A 19,778-nucleotide genomic window follows, 5' to 3' on the forward strand; every position below is an offset into this window, starting at 1 on the left:
GCATGAAGGGCTGTGTCAGACTGTAGAACTCTCCCACATTGTACACCTTTTATGTGTGTTCTTTTATTCTGCATTGTATGATTCTGTATGATTCTCCTATGTATTTGCCCACACACCTACAGTCCGTTTTATAGATAGAACCTCTAGAATTGTCGGGGTTGTTGGACTATTGTTTTACGATCTGCTTGATGGAGGCTGAACTTTTGAAGAAGGTGAAGATAGCAAATTTTTGACCTTCTTTAGCTATTTTAGTTTTGACTGATGGCATGTATGGTATTCATACAGATGTTCTCCTATCCTTGCTGGGTTGGGGTTGTGTGGTGATTTTGGAGGCGTCTTCTATGGGTTTTTTTTTTTTTTTTTTGATAATGTGTACAGGAAATCCGTTCTTCATGGCAAGCCTGGTTATTACTTGCATTTCCTGTTGTAGACTGTTCATTACAGATTCTGTGAGCTCTTAGGATGAGGGACTTCAGAACGCCAATTTCTGTTGAGAAAGGATGGCAGGATTTGTAATCTAATATGATTCCAATATCAGTGGGCTTCCTGTAAACTTCCATATATAGCTCTGCAGTTTTCTTGTGAACAGGATATCCAAGAAAGGAAGGCTGCCTTTGTTTTTTACCACTGTTTTTTAAGATACCTGAAATATTATCTTATGTACAGTAGTTTAGGCGAATAGCTTAATAGACTATATTATTAATCTCACGTGGTATAAGAATGGTAATATATTTAGTAATAATCTTAATGGAAAACAACCACATAACATCCTTCCCTAACTATATTAATACAATATTCATTAGATTTTGTAATGTTTGGGCTGAACTTTGAGTGCCTGTGATAACTTGTCAAGAAGGCAAAATGTTTCCATCTTCTAGACATAATTGGATCTGGTAATACAGAGGTTCCTCGATATATGGCACCCCAATATACGTCTTTGATTAATTAGGGGGGTAAACTCAATACATATCGTATATATTCACACATGTTGTTTGAACAAGAACGTACGTGTATATTTCCCTCGAATCTTCTCTTTCTCCTTCTGTATTTAAATTCAGAATTACATACTGTATATAAAATGTAAAAATATACTTATATTTTTACATTTTATATACAGTATGTACTTATTACTGTACTTATGTTTTGATACAATATGTACTTATTACTGTACTTATGTTTTGATACAATATGTATCAAAACATAAGTACAGTAATAAGTACATATTAAATACAAATAAATTTTACAAAACTGTATAGCCATTACTGTGTACTATACAGTACTAAATCATAATTTTAGAGAATATATAATGAAATAAAAATGTAAGTAATAAATAAATAGTAAATTCTAGAAAATAAACAATAGAACTTCCTAGAACAATGAGCAGTAGGTCCGTGAAATCACATAGCGCCACTTTTGTACTCACAATGTCCAGTTCCACATTGTTTTCGTGAGTGAAGAGGCGCTGTGAATATATATTCAAAAATATTTCACTAATTCTTCATCATGAGTAGAAAATATTCAAGAAAGTTGCCTAGTGCAGGGAAAAAGCAATATAATGTGACTTTAGATGTTAAAACAGAGGTGATTAAGCAAAGTAGAAGTGGTGAAAGAGCTGTTGATATTGCTCGATGTCTTGACTTACTGCCAACAACAGTGCGAATGATTATCAAAAATGCAGGGGAGATATGAGAAAAGTAGTGTATAATCCAACATTCTAAAATTAAAATTACCTGGCAGAGGAGTAACATTATGGAAAAAATGGAGAAGGTGCTTTCAACGTGGCTTGAAGATTTGCACAAGCAAAATACTCCAGGAAATTTTGCTCTTATTCGGGAGAAGGCCCTCAAGTCTTTATGATTTTGTTAAAGTGAGGGAGAATGTTTAGCTTCAGCAAGTGAAACTTTTAGTGAGAGTTGAGGCTGGTTTCAGTCCCGTCATAGATTTAAAAATGTGAGACTACAGAGTGAGGCAGCAAGTGAAGACACTGAAGGAGCATCTGCATTTGCACAGACTTTGTCTAGGATTTTAGAGGAAGGAGGTTATGACTCTAGACAAGTTTTTAATGTGGATGAAACTGGCCTGTATGAGAATGCCATTCAAAACATACATTTCAATGCATGAAAAAAAGTGCTCTGCTCCAGGGGTTAAGGCCTCAAAAGACTGCTTAACATTTTTGCTTGGGGGGGGGGGAGAGAATGCAAATGGAGGAAAGAAGCTTAAGCTACTACTCGTGTATCACAGTGAGAATCCTGGAGCCAAGAAAAATTATGTGAAATCTCGCCTCCCTGTGACCTGGAAATCCCAGCGAAAGGATTGGATTACGAGGCAAAACTTTCTGTTATTGATTTGTAAAAAGTCTTGTTCCTGAACTAAAACTTTATTGCTAACATAAAAATTTGTCGTTTAAGATTCTTCTGTTGTTGGATAATATCCCAGCCCATGACATCCACTTTGAAGCTGTGTATCCAAACATAAAGTTGCGTTTCTGCCACCACAAACTACTTCACTCATTCAGCCTATGGACCAAGGTGTCATAGCAAATTTTAAAGCTTACTATTTAAGAAGAAAATTTAGAAAGCTAATCCATGAGACTGATAGTGAAGGAAAACCAACTGTTCAGGAGTATTGGAAGAGCTTTATCAGGGATGCAGTGTACATTAATGGTGAGGCATAGAATGAAGTGACAGTTAGGTGTATGAACAGTTTTAGAACATTTATCCTGAAGCTGTGCATGACTTCACTGGTTTTGAAACTTCTAAAGAAGTTCATGGGGAGCTGGTGTCTTTGGCAAGGCAGGTTTTCGATAATGTTAAGGAGGAGGATGTTAGAGAGCTGCTTGAGTCACTCGCACAGCCCTTAAGTAATGAAGAATTAGCTAAACTGAACAGGCAGTCATTTCATGAAGAGACCATGGAACGAAGAAACAGGCCCAACACCAGAAAACAGCTTAACAATAAAGAATCTTACGCATGTTTTTAACCTTGCTGATGAATTAACAAGCATTGTGCAGAGTTGTGATCACCTGCCTGATAATCCTGCTAAGGTAACATGACTCACAAATGATAGTTTGTCTTGCTATTGTGAAATTTATGATGCAAAAATTCATGGTGGAAAGCAGATGAAATTAGACTTCTCCTTCAAGAAAAAAGCCAGAGAACCTCAACTTCAAAGCTAGTCACAGAAGTAGCAGGAACTACACCTACAGTTGCAGCAACTTCAAGTGCTGAGGAGGAGCAATTGTAATAGGAAGAATAATAAAAAAAAATTATTTTTATGTTTTATTAATAATTTCATTGTATTTTCTAATTATTATTTAGCAATTACAATGAATTACACTTTACTACAGTTTAGTGTACAATAAAATAAGTATTTCCTACTCACATACCTATACACTTCCATATAAATTCGGATTTTTTTTAGTTGGTTTGGAATGTATCTCTCTCACATAATACATTAGTTCAATGGAAAATCTATGTCTGATATACATCATTTCATTATAATTCATGCTTTTTAGGAACATAACTACAATACATATTGAGGACTCCCTGTACCTGGAATTTAAATCTAGTTTAGAAAATAATTTAGCTCCTTGGATGCATTGTAAAAGATCCTCTGCACTGTTCAAAGAAAAATTTATTGGCAGAGCAACTTTGTCAACACCTCTTAAATAAAGCACAAATCTCAGGTCTCCATTGCATTTCTAAATAATTACATTAAGGACTGTTCTATCTAGATGTCAATGGACCTGCCTCTTGATACTCTTGTAACTTCTGAAGCCTATCTCTATATACCAAAAGGTGTGTTTTATACTGTTTTATATAAACAGGTTTCTGACTGTAGACATATTTCACACCTGCCAAGATACCTTCCAAGAAACATTCAGAATAATTTTTATAGAATCTTAAAAAGGATCTCAATCCTTCTTTGTCTATCCAAGGTGTCCACCTCACTCACTCACTCACTAAATAAAGTCAAAGGCAGTGGTTTGATCTTTGTTTGCAGTTTCCAGGTTGACCCATTAAGGAGGCAGTTCTAACTGGCAGATTCAGAATATCATCTTCAACTGGATAACAAATTTCTCACATTTGGAAGATCTGGTCACATTAGCAAAGGCACATGATGCAAGAAAGCAAGCTTATATAGCATCAGCCAAAAAAAAAAAAAAAACCACCTTATTTCACCCCTCCACTCGGTCAAAATGTTTGTCAGATTCGGTCTTAAATCTATTTAAGATCAACTTCTACAACGACAGATGGAAGTTTGTTCCAGCAATCAACCACCCACTGGCTAAATGCAAACTTCCGCACATCTATGCTACAACTGTCTTTCCTCAATTTTAATTTATACCCTCTCAGGCGATTATTCTGAGCAAGAGGAAGAATCCCATCAGCACTGAGCATACTCAAACCATTCAAGGCTTTATACACCTCAATCATATCACTCCGGAGGTGCCTAGTCTCCAGACACTGTAATTTGCAAAACTTAAGCCTTTCTTTGCAAGAGCAACCCTTTGTTCCATTCACTACTCTTGTTGCCCTTCTCTGAACTCGTTCCAACAACTCTACATCATTCTTAAAATCAGGCTTCAAGACCTGCATACAGTACTCAATGTTGCCTGAACATTGCCTTATACAAGGGGATAATCACCTCCTTATCCCTGCTAGAAAAATTCCTGTATATCATTGACAAGACACCATGAGCTACCCTTGCAGACTATCTGCACTGCTCAGAAAACTTCATATCTGCCAGCACAATTACCCCCAGGTCCTTTTAATTCTCTACCACTGTCAGTGTAGTACCACACAGTTGATACATTACTCTGGGGTTACTGCTTCCCATATGTGGTACTTTACATTTTTCAATGTTAAACTTCATTTGCCACCTCTCAAGCCCATCTGCTCAACTTTTCTAGATACTGTTTGCAGCAGCGTACTGTCATTATTGTCATTAACCACCCCACCAACCTTCATATCATCTGCAAACTTGGACATTAAGCCTGATATACCATCATCAATATCATTTATAAATACAGCACAATTACCCCCAGGTCCTTTTCATTCTCTACCACTGTCAGTGTAGTACCACACAGTTGATACATTACTCTGGGGTTACTGCTTCCCATATGTGGTACTTTACATTTGTCAATGTTAAACTTCATTTGCCACCTCTCAGCCCATCTGCTCAACTTTTCTAGATCCTGTTGCAGCAGCGTACTGTCATTATTGTCATTAACCACCCCGCCAACCTTCATATCGTCTGCAAACTTGGACATTAAGCCTGATATACCATCATCAATATCATTTATAAATACAGAAAACAATGGACCCAACACTGAACCCTGAACGACTCCACTAATAACATTAGTCCACGAAGAGCAGTGTCCATTGATTACTACTCTGTCTTCTCTCACTCAACCATCCTTTTATCCATAGCAGCAATTTGCTTCTAATGCCACACAGCTCTAATTTGTGTAGCAGTCTTCCATGTGTATCAAAGGCCTTTCTAAGATCCAAATATATAATATCAAAATTATTCTTTGCATCCAGTTCCTTTGTGACTACGTCATAGTATCCAATCAAATTGGTCAATCAAGACTTCCCCTTAACAAACCCTTGCTGTATCCAAGCTATAACTGCTGATGTCTTGTCTAGACGATCCTGCAATGCTTCATTAACCAGTGCCTCCATTAATTTTCCTGGAACGGAAGTTAAACTAACAGGTCTGTAATTACCTGTGTCTCCCTTTGATCCTCCTTTGTGGATTGGGGTCACATTTGCACATCTTCAGTCCATGGGTACCTCCCCAGAGTCCAAGGAAGCTCTCATAATTATGGCTAGGGGGTTTGTTTACTTCCTTTGCCGCCTCCTTTAATATAACTGGATAGATTCCATCCACCCAGATGCCTTTATGTTTATCTTCAACAATTTCTCCTCCACTTTACTCTCAGTTATTACAAGATTATTTAGCTTACTGCCAGAGTTTAATACACCTCTGGTGTTCCCCTCCTTGAATAACTCCTCATGTGAATATAGATGTAAAATATTCATTTAGTTTATTAGCTACCTGAGCAGGATCATCAACAGTTGAACCATCGATATCAAGTGGACCAATCTGATTCCAAACTCAAATTTTGCAAACTTTGTAGAAAGTACACTAACTACTGAAATCCTCACATGCTTTGAAATTGTGCAAGCATCTTATTCCATTGATTTGAATGATTTGCTGATCTGAAACTAATATCATCTGCTTGGTTTCTATCAATTTTTTGCAACTTCGTTTCCAACAAGGCTATTTCCTGCATTCAGAAATTGCATTTGAGATGTTTGAAAAGTAAAGTTTCTGCTGAAATCATGGCACTATTTAGTGTGTCAATTTCTAATTTTGGTAACATGTTCCCAGTATTAGGACACATTGTCCTAATGTGTGCCATTCTCAAAGCTAACCATTTTGAACAATACAAAAAAAGGCATTTCTTTTTCAAAATATTAGACTAGGAAATTCCAATAGTCAAATCCTGGCAATGACTGCCAAAAAATGTGTTTTTCTCTATCTCTTAAATATCTTTAACTTTCTAAACAAGATCACACACAACTATAAATGCTTCCCCATTTTTGCCACAGGTCTTTTGACTACGCCCCAAGGAATCACCAAACAGTTTTGTTAGCTTCAAAATTAAACTTCAACTTAAACCTCGAAACTCTACTTAATCCATTAAACCACTCCAATCAAAGCAAGAGTTTTCTTAACTCCATTAAGTTTCTGAACTTTCTATATTTCACCTCTTTATTCAACTGTTCTACTTTATTATACAATCACACTCTCACAGATTCACCCTCACACTCACATTTGTTACAGCACACTATGTTGTTTTGAATGAGTGCCAATGCATGCTTTATAATAACAATTACATCCTAACAAAACATACAGCAATGACAAAACAATTAATGTCCCATGTAGATTTAACTCTATATACTTCCTTCTCTACCACAAAATAATGTAGATTTTACTCTACATTATAAACTTTCAAAATTACAGTCAAAATTAAACAAAATAAAATGTAAGCTGTATATTGTTTATATACAGCCACTCCCCGACTTACGTAAGGGTTGTGTTCAGCAGAACTTTACGCAAGTTGAATTTTACATAGCATCACTTTGATTAAAAGGAAAAATTGCAGCCTCGAAAGAAAAGCTATTTTCTATAAAGTTAAACAGAAAATAAGAGGCCTCTGAAACATTAAAGTGCAGCTGATAACATTTTGTTTTAGGAAATAATGTAAAATCAGAGGAACTTTGCTAAGAGCAGTTTCTCTGAAGTTCTTCTAAACAGATGTCCAGTGGTCATTACAGAATGCAAGCTCACTTTAAAAATGATGTTGCTGATATACTGACTGTACAGCTATTAGCAAGTAACTTATGGGGAAAATGTGGAATTTACACAGATATAAGCAACCCTTGGATGCAGTAACTTGAAAAAAGAAATGTGTATAAAAGGAGAAAAAAATTTCAGGAGTAGTCTACTTTAGTATAACATTAAAGTATATTTGTGATACAAAAATAAGAAGAACACCATTTATAAGCATGATTGGCCAGGAATATATGCCCAGTCAAAAGCTGGGCATATATTCCTGAATATATGCCCAGCTTTTGACTGGGCATATATTCAGGAAAATGTGGAAAATGAGTGACTTCATAGAAATTGGTGTGAAAGTCATAGCCATGATGTATGCCTAGCCCTAAGGATAACTAACAAAATTCAGGGTAGGACACATCAGTTTACCAAGAAATAATTTTCAAAATATAAATTGTGAAGTCAGTTCCATGACCATATTACTTTTAATATTAATGATAATATATAGGGTTTTTTTGTTTTTTTTTGTCAGAAGTAATAATTTATCCTCATAATGCAGCATGTATTACTAGGCTCTAACTTCTGATGAAATTTTTGTGAAGTAGTGCAAACATTGCTAATAACGTAACTGATTTTTGTTGGATTAAGTTAATTACCTTCCTGATTTACCCATTTAAGGGTCGGGTAGACACACTGATCAAAAATTTATTTGTTTGTATGGGTAGTGCACTGCACATTTCAATGTTTCAGAATTGTTCTGAATGCAAATATTTGTTAAACAATCATAGCATTGTCATCTGCTCATAAAATGATTTGTTTTTCTATTATCATAATTTGTCTACTATACACTAGATGGCTCTACTTTTATCAATTCAATATCATCATCATAAGTGCATTACTTTTCATGAGTGCCTAAGTCCATCCTCATTTCTTATCACACCTGCATTCACTGTTCTTTAACTATTTCATTCGTAATACATTGGTCTGGTTGCCTATTGTGTGTGTGTGTGTGTGTGTGTGTGTGTGTGTGTGTGTGTGTGTGTGTGTGTGTGTGTGTGTGTGTGTGTGTGTGTGTATCATGTTAGGTTACGGAAAACAGTTTAGTGTATGAAATGTTTGGAAGTTCCAAAATGAATAACTTCAGTGAGAATAGCTCCATTTACTTGATTTGCATAACATAATTTTAGTAAGTTAAACAGAATTTATTGTATGGTACTTTGATATTTTGATATTGTATGGTATTTTGCTGTATCTCTCACTCTCCCTACTGCACAGATTTTTTTTTTTTCCCCCCATGATAATATATCATGGGGGAAAAACCCTTAAAGTTTATCTTTACAATTTTTTTCAAATTTCTATAAATCTTATTATTTTATGAGTATATACAGTGCTATTGTTTTCTAGTTAGTATAGAATAATCTGTTCATTAACCAATCAACAGAATGAATGCATTACAAAAGGTAAACAGTTTTTCAGCAATTGATGTAAGGTATATCCATGGGACACCACCAGTTTCAGGGTTATCAAAAATAACCAATGCTCACTGATAAATTAAATTTTTGTTAAGAAGTAGATTCAGCCCTACAAGCAAGTTGGAAATCAACTGTTTAGAGTTAGAGAAGTTTTAAACACCTTAAAAATACCAGAACACCTTTACTTACATAATAAACAGCACCAAAGCTTCCATGACCAATTTCACGAAGGTCAACAAATATTTTTTCTGGATCCTCCTTATCAAATAACTCTGCAATGTCTGGTTCTTTGAGACTTCCTGGCCTACAAAAAATTTTAAACAAGAAAACTAAAACAATACAATTTAAGCTACTCTAAAAATTTGTTTTAATGCATAATTAATAAGTTAAATTAAAAACAATTAATTTCATTGTTCCATTACATCTCTAATATCCCCACACACCTTCATTCAGGATAAAACTATGCTAGCCTCAACATTAACAAACTTGGAAAAAGGTCAAACACTATCATTGAAATTGATCTGAAACCAGGCCTTTTCACCAAAATGCAGAAACAGCAATCATAACTACTGCTAGCATCAAGGGCAATTTTTATGGACTTAATCCTAACAAAATTTTCAGTGTTACAAAACATCTAACAACCAGATTTTTGACTATTCGTGACAATGAAATCATAGAGAGCAAATAAAAAAAATTAACCATTTTACAATTTGAGGTTAAAAGATATTCCATATATAAGAATTATTTACCACTAATTAACATGACAGCAGACCATTTCTAATAATTAATATAATAGCATTTAGCACTTATCTATACATTTCACCTATCTACTTGATAATTATCACTTATTAGTTCAATTACAAAACATTACAGAATAATTTTAAATTTAAATATATGTAATTATATTTTAAAAAAAAAAGCCAATGAAACAATTCGTGCCATTCAGAGAATGTATTATTATCATATACATGAAGTTAACTGTAATTAGGTTTATAATATTTAATTAATCCTTTGCAATCCAATGTCAACAATGTCCTGGAAGTCACAACATTCAGAGTTAACAAATATGAGATCTGCTTTCCTGATTCGTTGGCATAACTGTTGTACTACCATCTATTGATAAGACAAAAACAACCTGGAAACTAAACTGTTTATTGCAATTGTCAACAGCAGATAATGCTTTTTTTTTTTTGCTTTTTTTTTTTTTTTTTTACAGAGGTGAATTATTTACAAATTGCATCAACATCTCATAAAAGCCTTTCTGATGAACTTATGAAACTGTTAAAACCATAACTTAGAATATCATTTAAACATTACTTTAGAATACAAAAACATGTTTCTTGTAACAGTGATAAAAGTAAACAAAGATTTCTCTATCTTCCTCAAATATTTTCTATTTCTATTTATTGCCTTCAAGACTGCAATTTCAATTTAGTAAACCAAGGATTCCAAAAAACATAACTTAGATTTTTAAAGATGAGGACAGAAGATGCCACAATGCAAAGAAGCTTGCTGCAATAAAATTATTTTGACACCTACCTACACTGAAATATAACCCTGTTCCATTACTTAATTGCCAAATTGCCAATGCAGCCCAGTACTAGGAGTTTAATATACACAAAACTTATTATTTTTACTACATTAGTTTTTTTCTCATACCACTTCACTGATCATTTAGATTTGATATACAGTTGAAGCTCTTTATAACAACCCTCTTTTTAAAGTCTCAACACAATGTCCTGTGTGGTTGGTCCTGGCCAATTTTCCATTAGCATAATGCTGTTTTACATTCAGTATAGGAACCTTGAAAATAAAAGGATTTCTCTATAATGACCACAAATTTCTACCTCTTAATCTGAATTTTTACTTTTTATTACAATATTCATATTTAAAGGTGACAGATCACTTCAAATATATTGAAGTAATTGCAGCCTGACCATGAGAAATCATTTGTTAAGCTGTTTTCCTCACAGCACGGTAATGAAATGAACATAGACTAGAAGTTCATTTCATTAGTTAAAAGAGTATGTTTATTGGTATGGCTCCAAGAAAGCAGATAGCTTTGCCAATCATAGATAAAATTAGGATTTTGCAAGCTGTAGATAATGGTGTGCATTCTAAGACTGACATCGCTAAATAGTTCAGCATTCCAAAGAGTACTCTGTTCACTATTCTGAAACATCAGAAAAAGAAAGTGCGTGGGTGCGTGGGTGAGTAAGTAAGAAGGAAATGGGCCAAAGACCATTCATGAAAGAATGTGTGGGCAACAGTGCACCATTAGAGTACGAGGTGAAATTCTGGTCAAAACAACTCACAAGTGAAATTTTCAAGTCCATTGAAAATTATCCACGTCCAGGAAGGCCTGTGACAGTGACCACTAAAAAAATGTGCCAAGCTGTGGAAAATCTTGTGCTGAATGACAGACGTTTAAAGGTATCCCAAATCTCTAGGGAATTTGACATATCTGAGAGGGCAGTATAACCATCCTCCATGAACATTTGGGGATGATTAAGATCAGTGCAAGGTGGGACAGATTTCTGACCCCTATGGAGGAGCAATTCAGAGTATGGTGTCGTGAGGAGAATTTAGAGCTTTTTTGGAAGGGATGCTGAAACTTTCATTTCCAGAATTGCTACAGGTGATGAAACATGGGTTTATCACTGGGATCCTGAGACCAAGCAAGAATCTTCTCCTCCACCCAAAAAATTTTGGACACAAACCTTCAGCTGGCACGATTATCGCCACAATTTTTGGAATGCTGAGGGAATTTTGTACATTCACTACTTGAAACACAAGCAGATAGTCACTGGGGAGTCATATGCACCCCTACAGTACAACCTAAGGGATATCATAAAGGAAAAGTGTCATGGAACACGTGAGGCAGCTTACAAATTTCAATTATATTTTCAAAATTTTAAAAATAAAATCTCAAATTTATGTCAAATTTATTTACCTTTAGGCAGTTTTCAATGAGAAGCATTACTCCTGTCTCTTTTTAATCACAAAAATTAAGTTCATCATCTCAGTAAACTCAACTAATATTGCTTGATCTGATCAAAAGCTCTAATTTAGTTTTTTTACTTTATTGGCTTTGACAGCCTTGTCATACACTTATAAGTGTTTTTCTGTGTGGTCCTAGATTGGTAGATTTCACTACAATTACAGTTTGACTGTTAGTGTTTAGTGCAATTAATGGTTGCACACAAGCAGTCTCTGTATCATGCCATTTACGTGAATCAATCATGTCGTAAATTCCATAAATCACTGAACTAGCAGTTTCCTTGAACAATTACACAGGTGAAATTTTCAAATAAACTGATGGGACCAATAAATATTAAAGTGGATGAATTCCTAGAAGGAATGAGGCAAAAGTGGTTCTTTAAGGTAAAATAAATAAATTATGTGGTTTTGGACATTTCTTCTAATACTTTTTTCCACCTGAAAAGATAACCTTGGGGTCTCCTAGACCCTGCATCCGATACAGGGTTAATATAATGGCATTAGGAAAAAGTCGTTCTTGCACCTCCTCTATTTAAGTGAATGTCTTTACAAAATAAATTGCATTTAACAGCTTTTAGCATTAGCATCAGCAAGGGCACATGATGGAAGAAAGCAAGCATATATAACATCATCCAAAAAAAAAAAAAAAACACCTCCCCCCCCCCCTCCTTCTCATTTCACCCATTCACTCACTCCAAATGTTTGTCCAGTTCTGCCTTGAATCTGTTTAAGCTATCAACTTCTACAACAACAGATGGAAGTTAGTTCCAGCAATCAACCACATGCTGACTAAAGGCAAACTTCAGCATAACTATCCTACAACTGTATTTCCTCAATTTGAATTTATGCCCTCTCAGGCAATTATTCTGAGCAAGAGGAAGAATCCCATCAGCACTGAGCATGCTCAAACCATTCAAGGCTTTATACACCTAGCCTCCAGACACTGTAATTTGCAAAACTTAAGCCTTTCTTTGCAAGAGCAACCCTTTGTTCCATTCACTAATCTTGTTGCCCTTCTCTGAACTCGTTCCAACAGCTCTACATCATTCTTAAAATGATGTATCCAGGCCTGGATACAGTACTCAAGGTGTTGCCTGAACACTGCCTTATACAAGGAATAATCACCTCCTTATCCCTGCTAGAAAAATTCTTGTATATCACTGACAAGACACCATGAGCTACTCTTGCAGACGGTCTGCACTGCTCAGAAAACTTCATATCTGCTTGCACAATTATCACCAGGTCCTTTTCACTCTCTACCACTGTCTGTGTAGTACCACACAGTTGATACATTACTCTGGGGTTACTACTTCCCATATGCAATATTTTACATCTGTCAATGTTAAACTTCATTTGCCACCTCTCAGCCCATCTGCTCAACTTTTCTAGATCCTGTTGCAGCAGCGTACTGTCATTAGTGTCATTAACAACCCTGCTGACCTTCGTATCATCTGCAAACTTGGACATTAAGCATGATATACCATCATCATCAATATCATTAATGAATACAGAAAACAACAATGGCCCAACACTGAACTCTGGGGGACTCCACTAATAACAATAGTCCACGAAGAGCAGTGTCCATTGATTACTACTCTGTCTTCTCCCACTCAACCATCTCTTTATCCATAGCAGCAATTTGCCTCCAATACCACACTGCTCCAATTTGTGTGGCAGTCTTTCATGCACAACAGTATCAAAAACCTTTCTAAGATACACATATATGATATCAAAATTATTCTTTGCATCCAGTTCTTTTGTGACTACATCATAGCATCTAATCAAATTGGTCAGACAAGACTTCCCCTTAACAAACCCATGCTGTGCCCAAGCTATATTTGAAGTCTTGTCTAGGTGAACCTGCAATGCTTCTTTAACCAGTGCCTCCATTAATTTCCCTGGAACAGAAGTTAAACTAACAGGTCTGTAATTACCTATCTCCCTTTGATCCTCCTTTGTAGATTAGGGTCACATTTGCATATCTCCAGTCCATGGGTACCTGCACTGAGTCCAAGGAAGCTCTCATAATTATGACTAAGGGTTTGCTTACTTCCTTTGCTGCCTCCTTTAATATAACTGGATAGATTCCATCCACCCCAGGTGCCTTTCTTATGTTTATCTTCAACAATTTCTCCTCCACTTTACTTTCAGTTATTACAAGATTATCTAGCTTACTGCCAGTGTTTAATACACCTCCGGCATTACCCTCCCTGAATAACTCTTCATGTGTGAAAGGAGATGCAAAATATTCATTTTGTTTGTTAGCTACCTGAGCAGGATCATCAACAGTTAAACCATTGATATCAAGTGGACCAACTGATTCATCCCCTTCCTTCTTGAATTTACATAAGTAAAGAAGAAAAATTTCTCACCATAAGCCCTGCAGATCCCTCAAACCTGGAGGTAATCCACAAGACTTATCATAAAATCTCTCCTGTCGTGTTTGGACAGAATTGCAAACAAGAACATTTGTCGTATCTCGCAACTTTTTCAACACAAACTTTGTTTCATAACCAGTTTATCAGTTCATTTAAGATTCAAATCATTAATCCCCAGAAATATTACCATGCTCCCACTAGAGCAATTATGAGAGTTGATAAGCTGTTTGTTACATCATCAATTTCTGGTTCTATGGCATTTATTCCCTTAATATATTTCCCCTTTCTTTAAAATTGTGGTCCCAATTAAGGCTAGCTCTTATGGAATCTAAGCATCCTGTACCGGTTGATAAATTCTGGGGCCAGATTTGGAAATGACTCCCAACACAACATCAAACAGCTGAGTCTCTGGCAAGAAGCTCCCAGGGTGAACTTTCTCCAGGACATCAAACTGCTTCCTCGGTGAATCAACCATGTCGGAGAGTATAGTAAGTTTCAAATTTAACTTATTGCACTGTTGACATCTTGCACATATCTAACTATAAATTCAGAAAAGCACTAGTTAAATTATCTTTATATAAATAAAGAAATGTGTGTTTGTGCATGCACATGTGCATATGAATTATACTCTTTAGTAGACTGTCACTAAGTAAAGGAGAATTCTTACTTGCAACCTTACGTATTTCGCATCAAAATGATCAATAACAAACAATTATGAATATAAGGCTGTAACTTTCTGAATACTTAACTAAATACAAAATCAACTGTCCTACATGATTTGAATTCTCAAAAATAACTGGTACAATTATAATTTTCTACATTGCAATTTACTAGTTACAAGATATTGTTCTCACCAAAATTACATTTATATATATATATATATATATATATATAAATGAATATTAAATATAACCACTTTAAGGTAATGTTTAAAAAGTTAGATATGATAAAGAGGTATTCAGTTGATGAAATGGTTTCAGTGAATGAAAGATTAATAAATCAGGTATGACAGATGCACCTAAAAGTGCAAAGCAGCATTAAAGAATGCAAGAGTATACAAGCAGTTCCCACTTTACAAGTTCCTGGGTTTATGAGTTTTTTTTTTTTTTTTTTTTTTTTCAAGTATCAACAAAATCAAAAATATGAACATTAATTGCAAAAAATGAATGCTAAACATTCGTAAATATTGCATTTCAAACCACGTGCATAGCAATACAATGCGGTGTACCCCACTTTACGATATTTTTATCTGTTCCAGAGACATCATCGTATGGGGAAAATATAGTAACGTGACCCCAATAACACATTATTTTCTGGTAATTCGTTCTACGACCACGGAAGTGAAATTTTCGCTATATAACTCTCTAAAAGATCATTTTAAAAAAGTGTAAATTGTATTAGTTACCAATTCAAATCATTAAAATGCACTACACTTTCATCATTATCATATGTTCTGTTATAAGAACCAATTTTGAATGGCTTTGTGGTATTTTTCTAAAGCACATTTCTGGAGGTCACAACCATAAAACAAAAACAATTTGCACTTTCCAGTTTATTGTGCTTTTCTGTTACTGCAAGCAATTATAAACGGGTAGTAAACTCAATGTTATCGCATTTGTGAAAATAAAGATAGCTTAAATTGTGTGGTTTTTTACGTTATTATGGTGAAATGTGTTTCCCCTTTACTAAAATTTTCAATCATATAAAAAACAAATTTTCAGAATCTTTTCTTCATTTTTTTTTTTTTTTTTAAAGCTTCATAAACTTGTTACTCTACGCAAATCGTATTAGTTGCAGTTTGTGCGTTCCATTAAAAAATGCTTATGCATGCTATTGAAATTTATAAAGAAAAGAGAAGATTATCTTGGAAATAAACACCTCTTGAAGCATTTCTGAAGAAGACAACTCTTTATGCAACAAATTAACAACTGCCGAGCCAATAATGAGTGATCAACAAGTGTTCATTTAGTCGATGATGATGGTGAAGAATGTTTATTCGTAAGTCATTAATAATTTCTCTATTATTATAATTTGCTTGATTTTACAGGCTACGTTTTCATTTCTTTGGATAAATCAATCATTTTTTAAACAAACTAATTAGCTAACTAATTTCATTGTTGATAACGTAACCCCTATTTTTAACATTATTTTTATGGGAAATAAATTCCCACTTTACTAGCACGCTAGGAACGAATTAACTCGTAAAGTCAAGAACTACCTGTATATAAATTTGTATTAATATATTGAATAAAGTATGCATAAATGGATGTGAAAGTTACACAAAGTGCCAGTAACTAGAATGGTGAGAAAAGTAGAAAAAGAAGTGTGGCAGATTTGTGAATTTTAGGTGAAAGGATGTTAATATCCTAAAGGTTAGGATGAATTAAGCAAAATTATGGGCTGAATAACCAAGACAATAGAAAGTGGAAGAACTGTAAAGTAAAATTAATACATCAAAATACTAATAAAATAAAAATAAAAAAATAAAATGAAAAAATGAAAGTGGTATAGCAGTCATCAGATATGGGGGGAAACATATTCAGAAAACGGTCGAATATAGGTAAGGCAAATATGCTTGATCTGATGTAAGCTGAAATAAATATTGATACATGATCAGGTATTTCATCATGGGACTACACCTGACCATGTATCAGGAACTGCATTTCTATACCTGCCCATAGTAGTAGAAGAAAAGTGAAAGGCCAAAAAGCAACGAAAATGAAATTAGTACATTCTAATACAGTATGGACAAGGTCCCCAATGCAGTATAATTTATTTAGGTAAAAATAAGGATTGAGTTATAATAAATATGGTTAATATAAATATGTAGAATTTAGCATAGGATTTAATTTTGCATGCACATGTGCTGATAGGAATTCAATTATTCAATAAATAAATTAGGAACAAGCACATGGTATAGAGTGAGGTATTAAATTGAGGATGGGGAAGGGAAAAAGGAGTATTTTAAATAAATTAAGACGAAAAATAGCAATAGAAGTAGGATAGTAGGAACCTTCAGATCACCTTTGTATACACTAATAGTTTTACGAACGGGAAGAACAGTAGAAATAAACAACCGAAAGACAAAAGGCAAAGAAAAAGTTATTAAATAATGCTAAGTTTGTTGGGTTGTAAAGCCCAACCTTATAGTAAGGGCTCTGGCATTTGTAAGTGTTAGTATAAAAGGGAGCTAATACCAAATGCTTGTATTGAAAGTAAAAAAATGTGTTGAAACATGCCGAGAATCTAAAACGAAACCAAAATTATAATAAGAAAGTGAAAGTGAACGATACCTGGAGTATTTCAAGAAATGCGTAGCGGAAATAATATACATAGCAGAAGGAAAAAGGCAGGGAGATGAAGTGCACATATTCAGTAGAGTAGATGAATTGCATGCAAACTTCAACTACACTGACAATATATCTACATGATAAAGCAATTTATAGTAGCATAGTTGACTTCATAGTAAGCTGCAAAGAAATGCAAAACAGTGGGAAAAATAGTGACCTGTATTGTCGTATTTAAAATACAAGTGTATGGAGATAATTCCAAATTAGCGTTGGAAAAAGAAATGTGGTTGGAATAGTATTACTTTACCGTGATAGAGTCATACAAAATTATAAAAATAAACATACTGCCGTTAATAAATAAATAAAGAGTGTTGAACAATACAGTGGCAAAAAACATACAAGTTAGACCAAATGATGAGGCTAGGTTATATTAAGCTGAATAGTGTCATAGAAGGGAATGATTGTAAACATATCAGAGTATAGAAAAAAAAGAATCATCAAATGTTTTGAGATATGAATAGATTAATAATTATAATCTGTAGTCCAAAAAGGTGTAGTAAGAATTCAATTTATAGAGTCCAATTTAACAAGAAAATACATCTAAGGAAAGAGAACTAATTTAAATACATGGATTAAAGAATGTGAAATAATTCCAGGGATATAAGTAACATGGTGACTTTAGATCCAATTATAGAAAAACAGGAAATAAATCCATGTATATAAAACAATTCCAAGGAAACAACTATAGTATGGAAGAACAGGAAATAATTCCATGAATATAAAACCAGATGAATCCGCAGGTAGTAATCAGGTGTGAATTCACTGGGGAAAGAATAGTAAATGAATCCAAGGACAAAGAACCAGTTGACATATCCAATGGTAGTGTAGTAAAGAATCCAATTATGAAAGAACCGGTAACAAGTCTATGGACATGAAACAGTTCAATCTTAAGAAGGAAGAACAAGAAGTAATTCCAAGGAATCAAACATTTTGGATGTCTCTAAACCTAATAGTGATGTTGTTAGGAGATTGTATAAAGTGATTTTATACAAAGTTTAGTGGTAAAGACCAAAGGCACTAAAATCTGAAGATTGCTATATAATTTTAATAGAAAATCTAGAGATGGATTTTCAAAGGTCTAGTATGTTAACACAAGCTTGAAAAAACAAGACCTACAAAAGATATGCAAATTCTACATATAAATAAACCGTATCTTAAAACAAATTAGTAGAAGTCACGTCACCAAAGACTCAACATGAGCAGTTGATTATAAGTAATTTCATTAATAATTATTAAAACAAATCCAATGGATACATAAGAAAAGTGAAACCATAACAGTAGAAACTTAGTGAGTACAGAGACACAGTAATCAATCCGAAGAAAATAGTTGCATCGGAAATTGTATATAGGTCGAATTCCACTTACCAAGTAGTGGAATTCCACCAGATAATTTTACAACTATACATATACATTTAGAATTGACCAGTACATAGTAAATTATAACTGAATTTATTTATGATAATATGGGAAACTATATTGAAACAATATTTTACAAAGTAAATAGGGATATTATTGTTGATCAGCTTATTATAAAGGATTTGTAGAGCTTTGGTGAACAGCAGTTGGTTACTGCATATGTTAGCTAATCTAATGGCTTCGGTACAAATTATATTTTTATGTATTTTGTTGAAAATATGGGAATGCCAGTTGGTAAGGTAGATGACATCAAAGTTAAATTTATTTCTTTTATCATATATGTCAATACTATATGGAGGTGAAGTATTGCTAAGAGTAATATTGAGGTCAAGGAAGTTGCCTGTGTGATTAGTGGAGTTTTCTTTGTTTGGTTTAAGTTCACTAGGGTAAATAGCGTTGGCTAAAGGTTCAAAGTTAGTATTTAAGACTAGGATGTCACGGCCTCCGTAGCCGAGTGGTCAGGAGCAGGAGTGCAGTAGCACACGCTCTTTGAGTAGACCGGGGTTCAAGCCGCCCCTGACTGCTGAATATGGTCAATCTGCCAACGCGCACTGGACCAGCGTTGCAGATTATAATCCATTTCCCTCAGCATGAATTGTTGAGGAGGCTTCCATCCTACAGTGGGTTGACAATGGCTGCCGTCTACATATCTGAAAGCTAACAGGTTATAATTAGGATTATTTATGGTGTATAGTTCTTCATAATAATGAAAAAAGGTTAGATACTAAGCTGAATATTTGGGAGCCCATAGGAACATCAATAGTTTGTAGGTAAGTTTGCCATTGAAGATATAGTTATTGAGTAAACAGAGA

General features: G+C 34.4%; 1 protein-coding gene across 1 annotated transcript in view; it reads right to left on the reverse strand.

The window, feature by feature from the left end:
- LOC150081843 (serine/threonine-protein kinase Tao-like) overlaps nt 1–19,778 on the reverse strand; it is a 187,552-nt gene that overhangs the window by 158,646 nt on the left and 9,128 nt on the right. The window contains exon 2 of the mRNA XM_090380340.1: nt 9,012–9,126. Within this exon, the coding sequence (XP_090236466.1) occupies nt 9,012–9,126 (115 nt within the window). The remainder of the gene's footprint in view (nt 1–9,011; nt 9,127–19,778) is intronic.

Source organism: Mastigoproctus giganteus, chromosome 8, assembly GCF_048544385.1.
Source record: "Mastigoproctus giganteus isolate SK-2022 chromosome 8, ASM4854438v1, whole genome shotgun sequence".
Lineage (NCBI taxonomy): Eukaryota > Metazoa > Arthropoda > Arachnida > Uropygi > Thelyphonidae > Mastigoproctus > Mastigoproctus giganteus.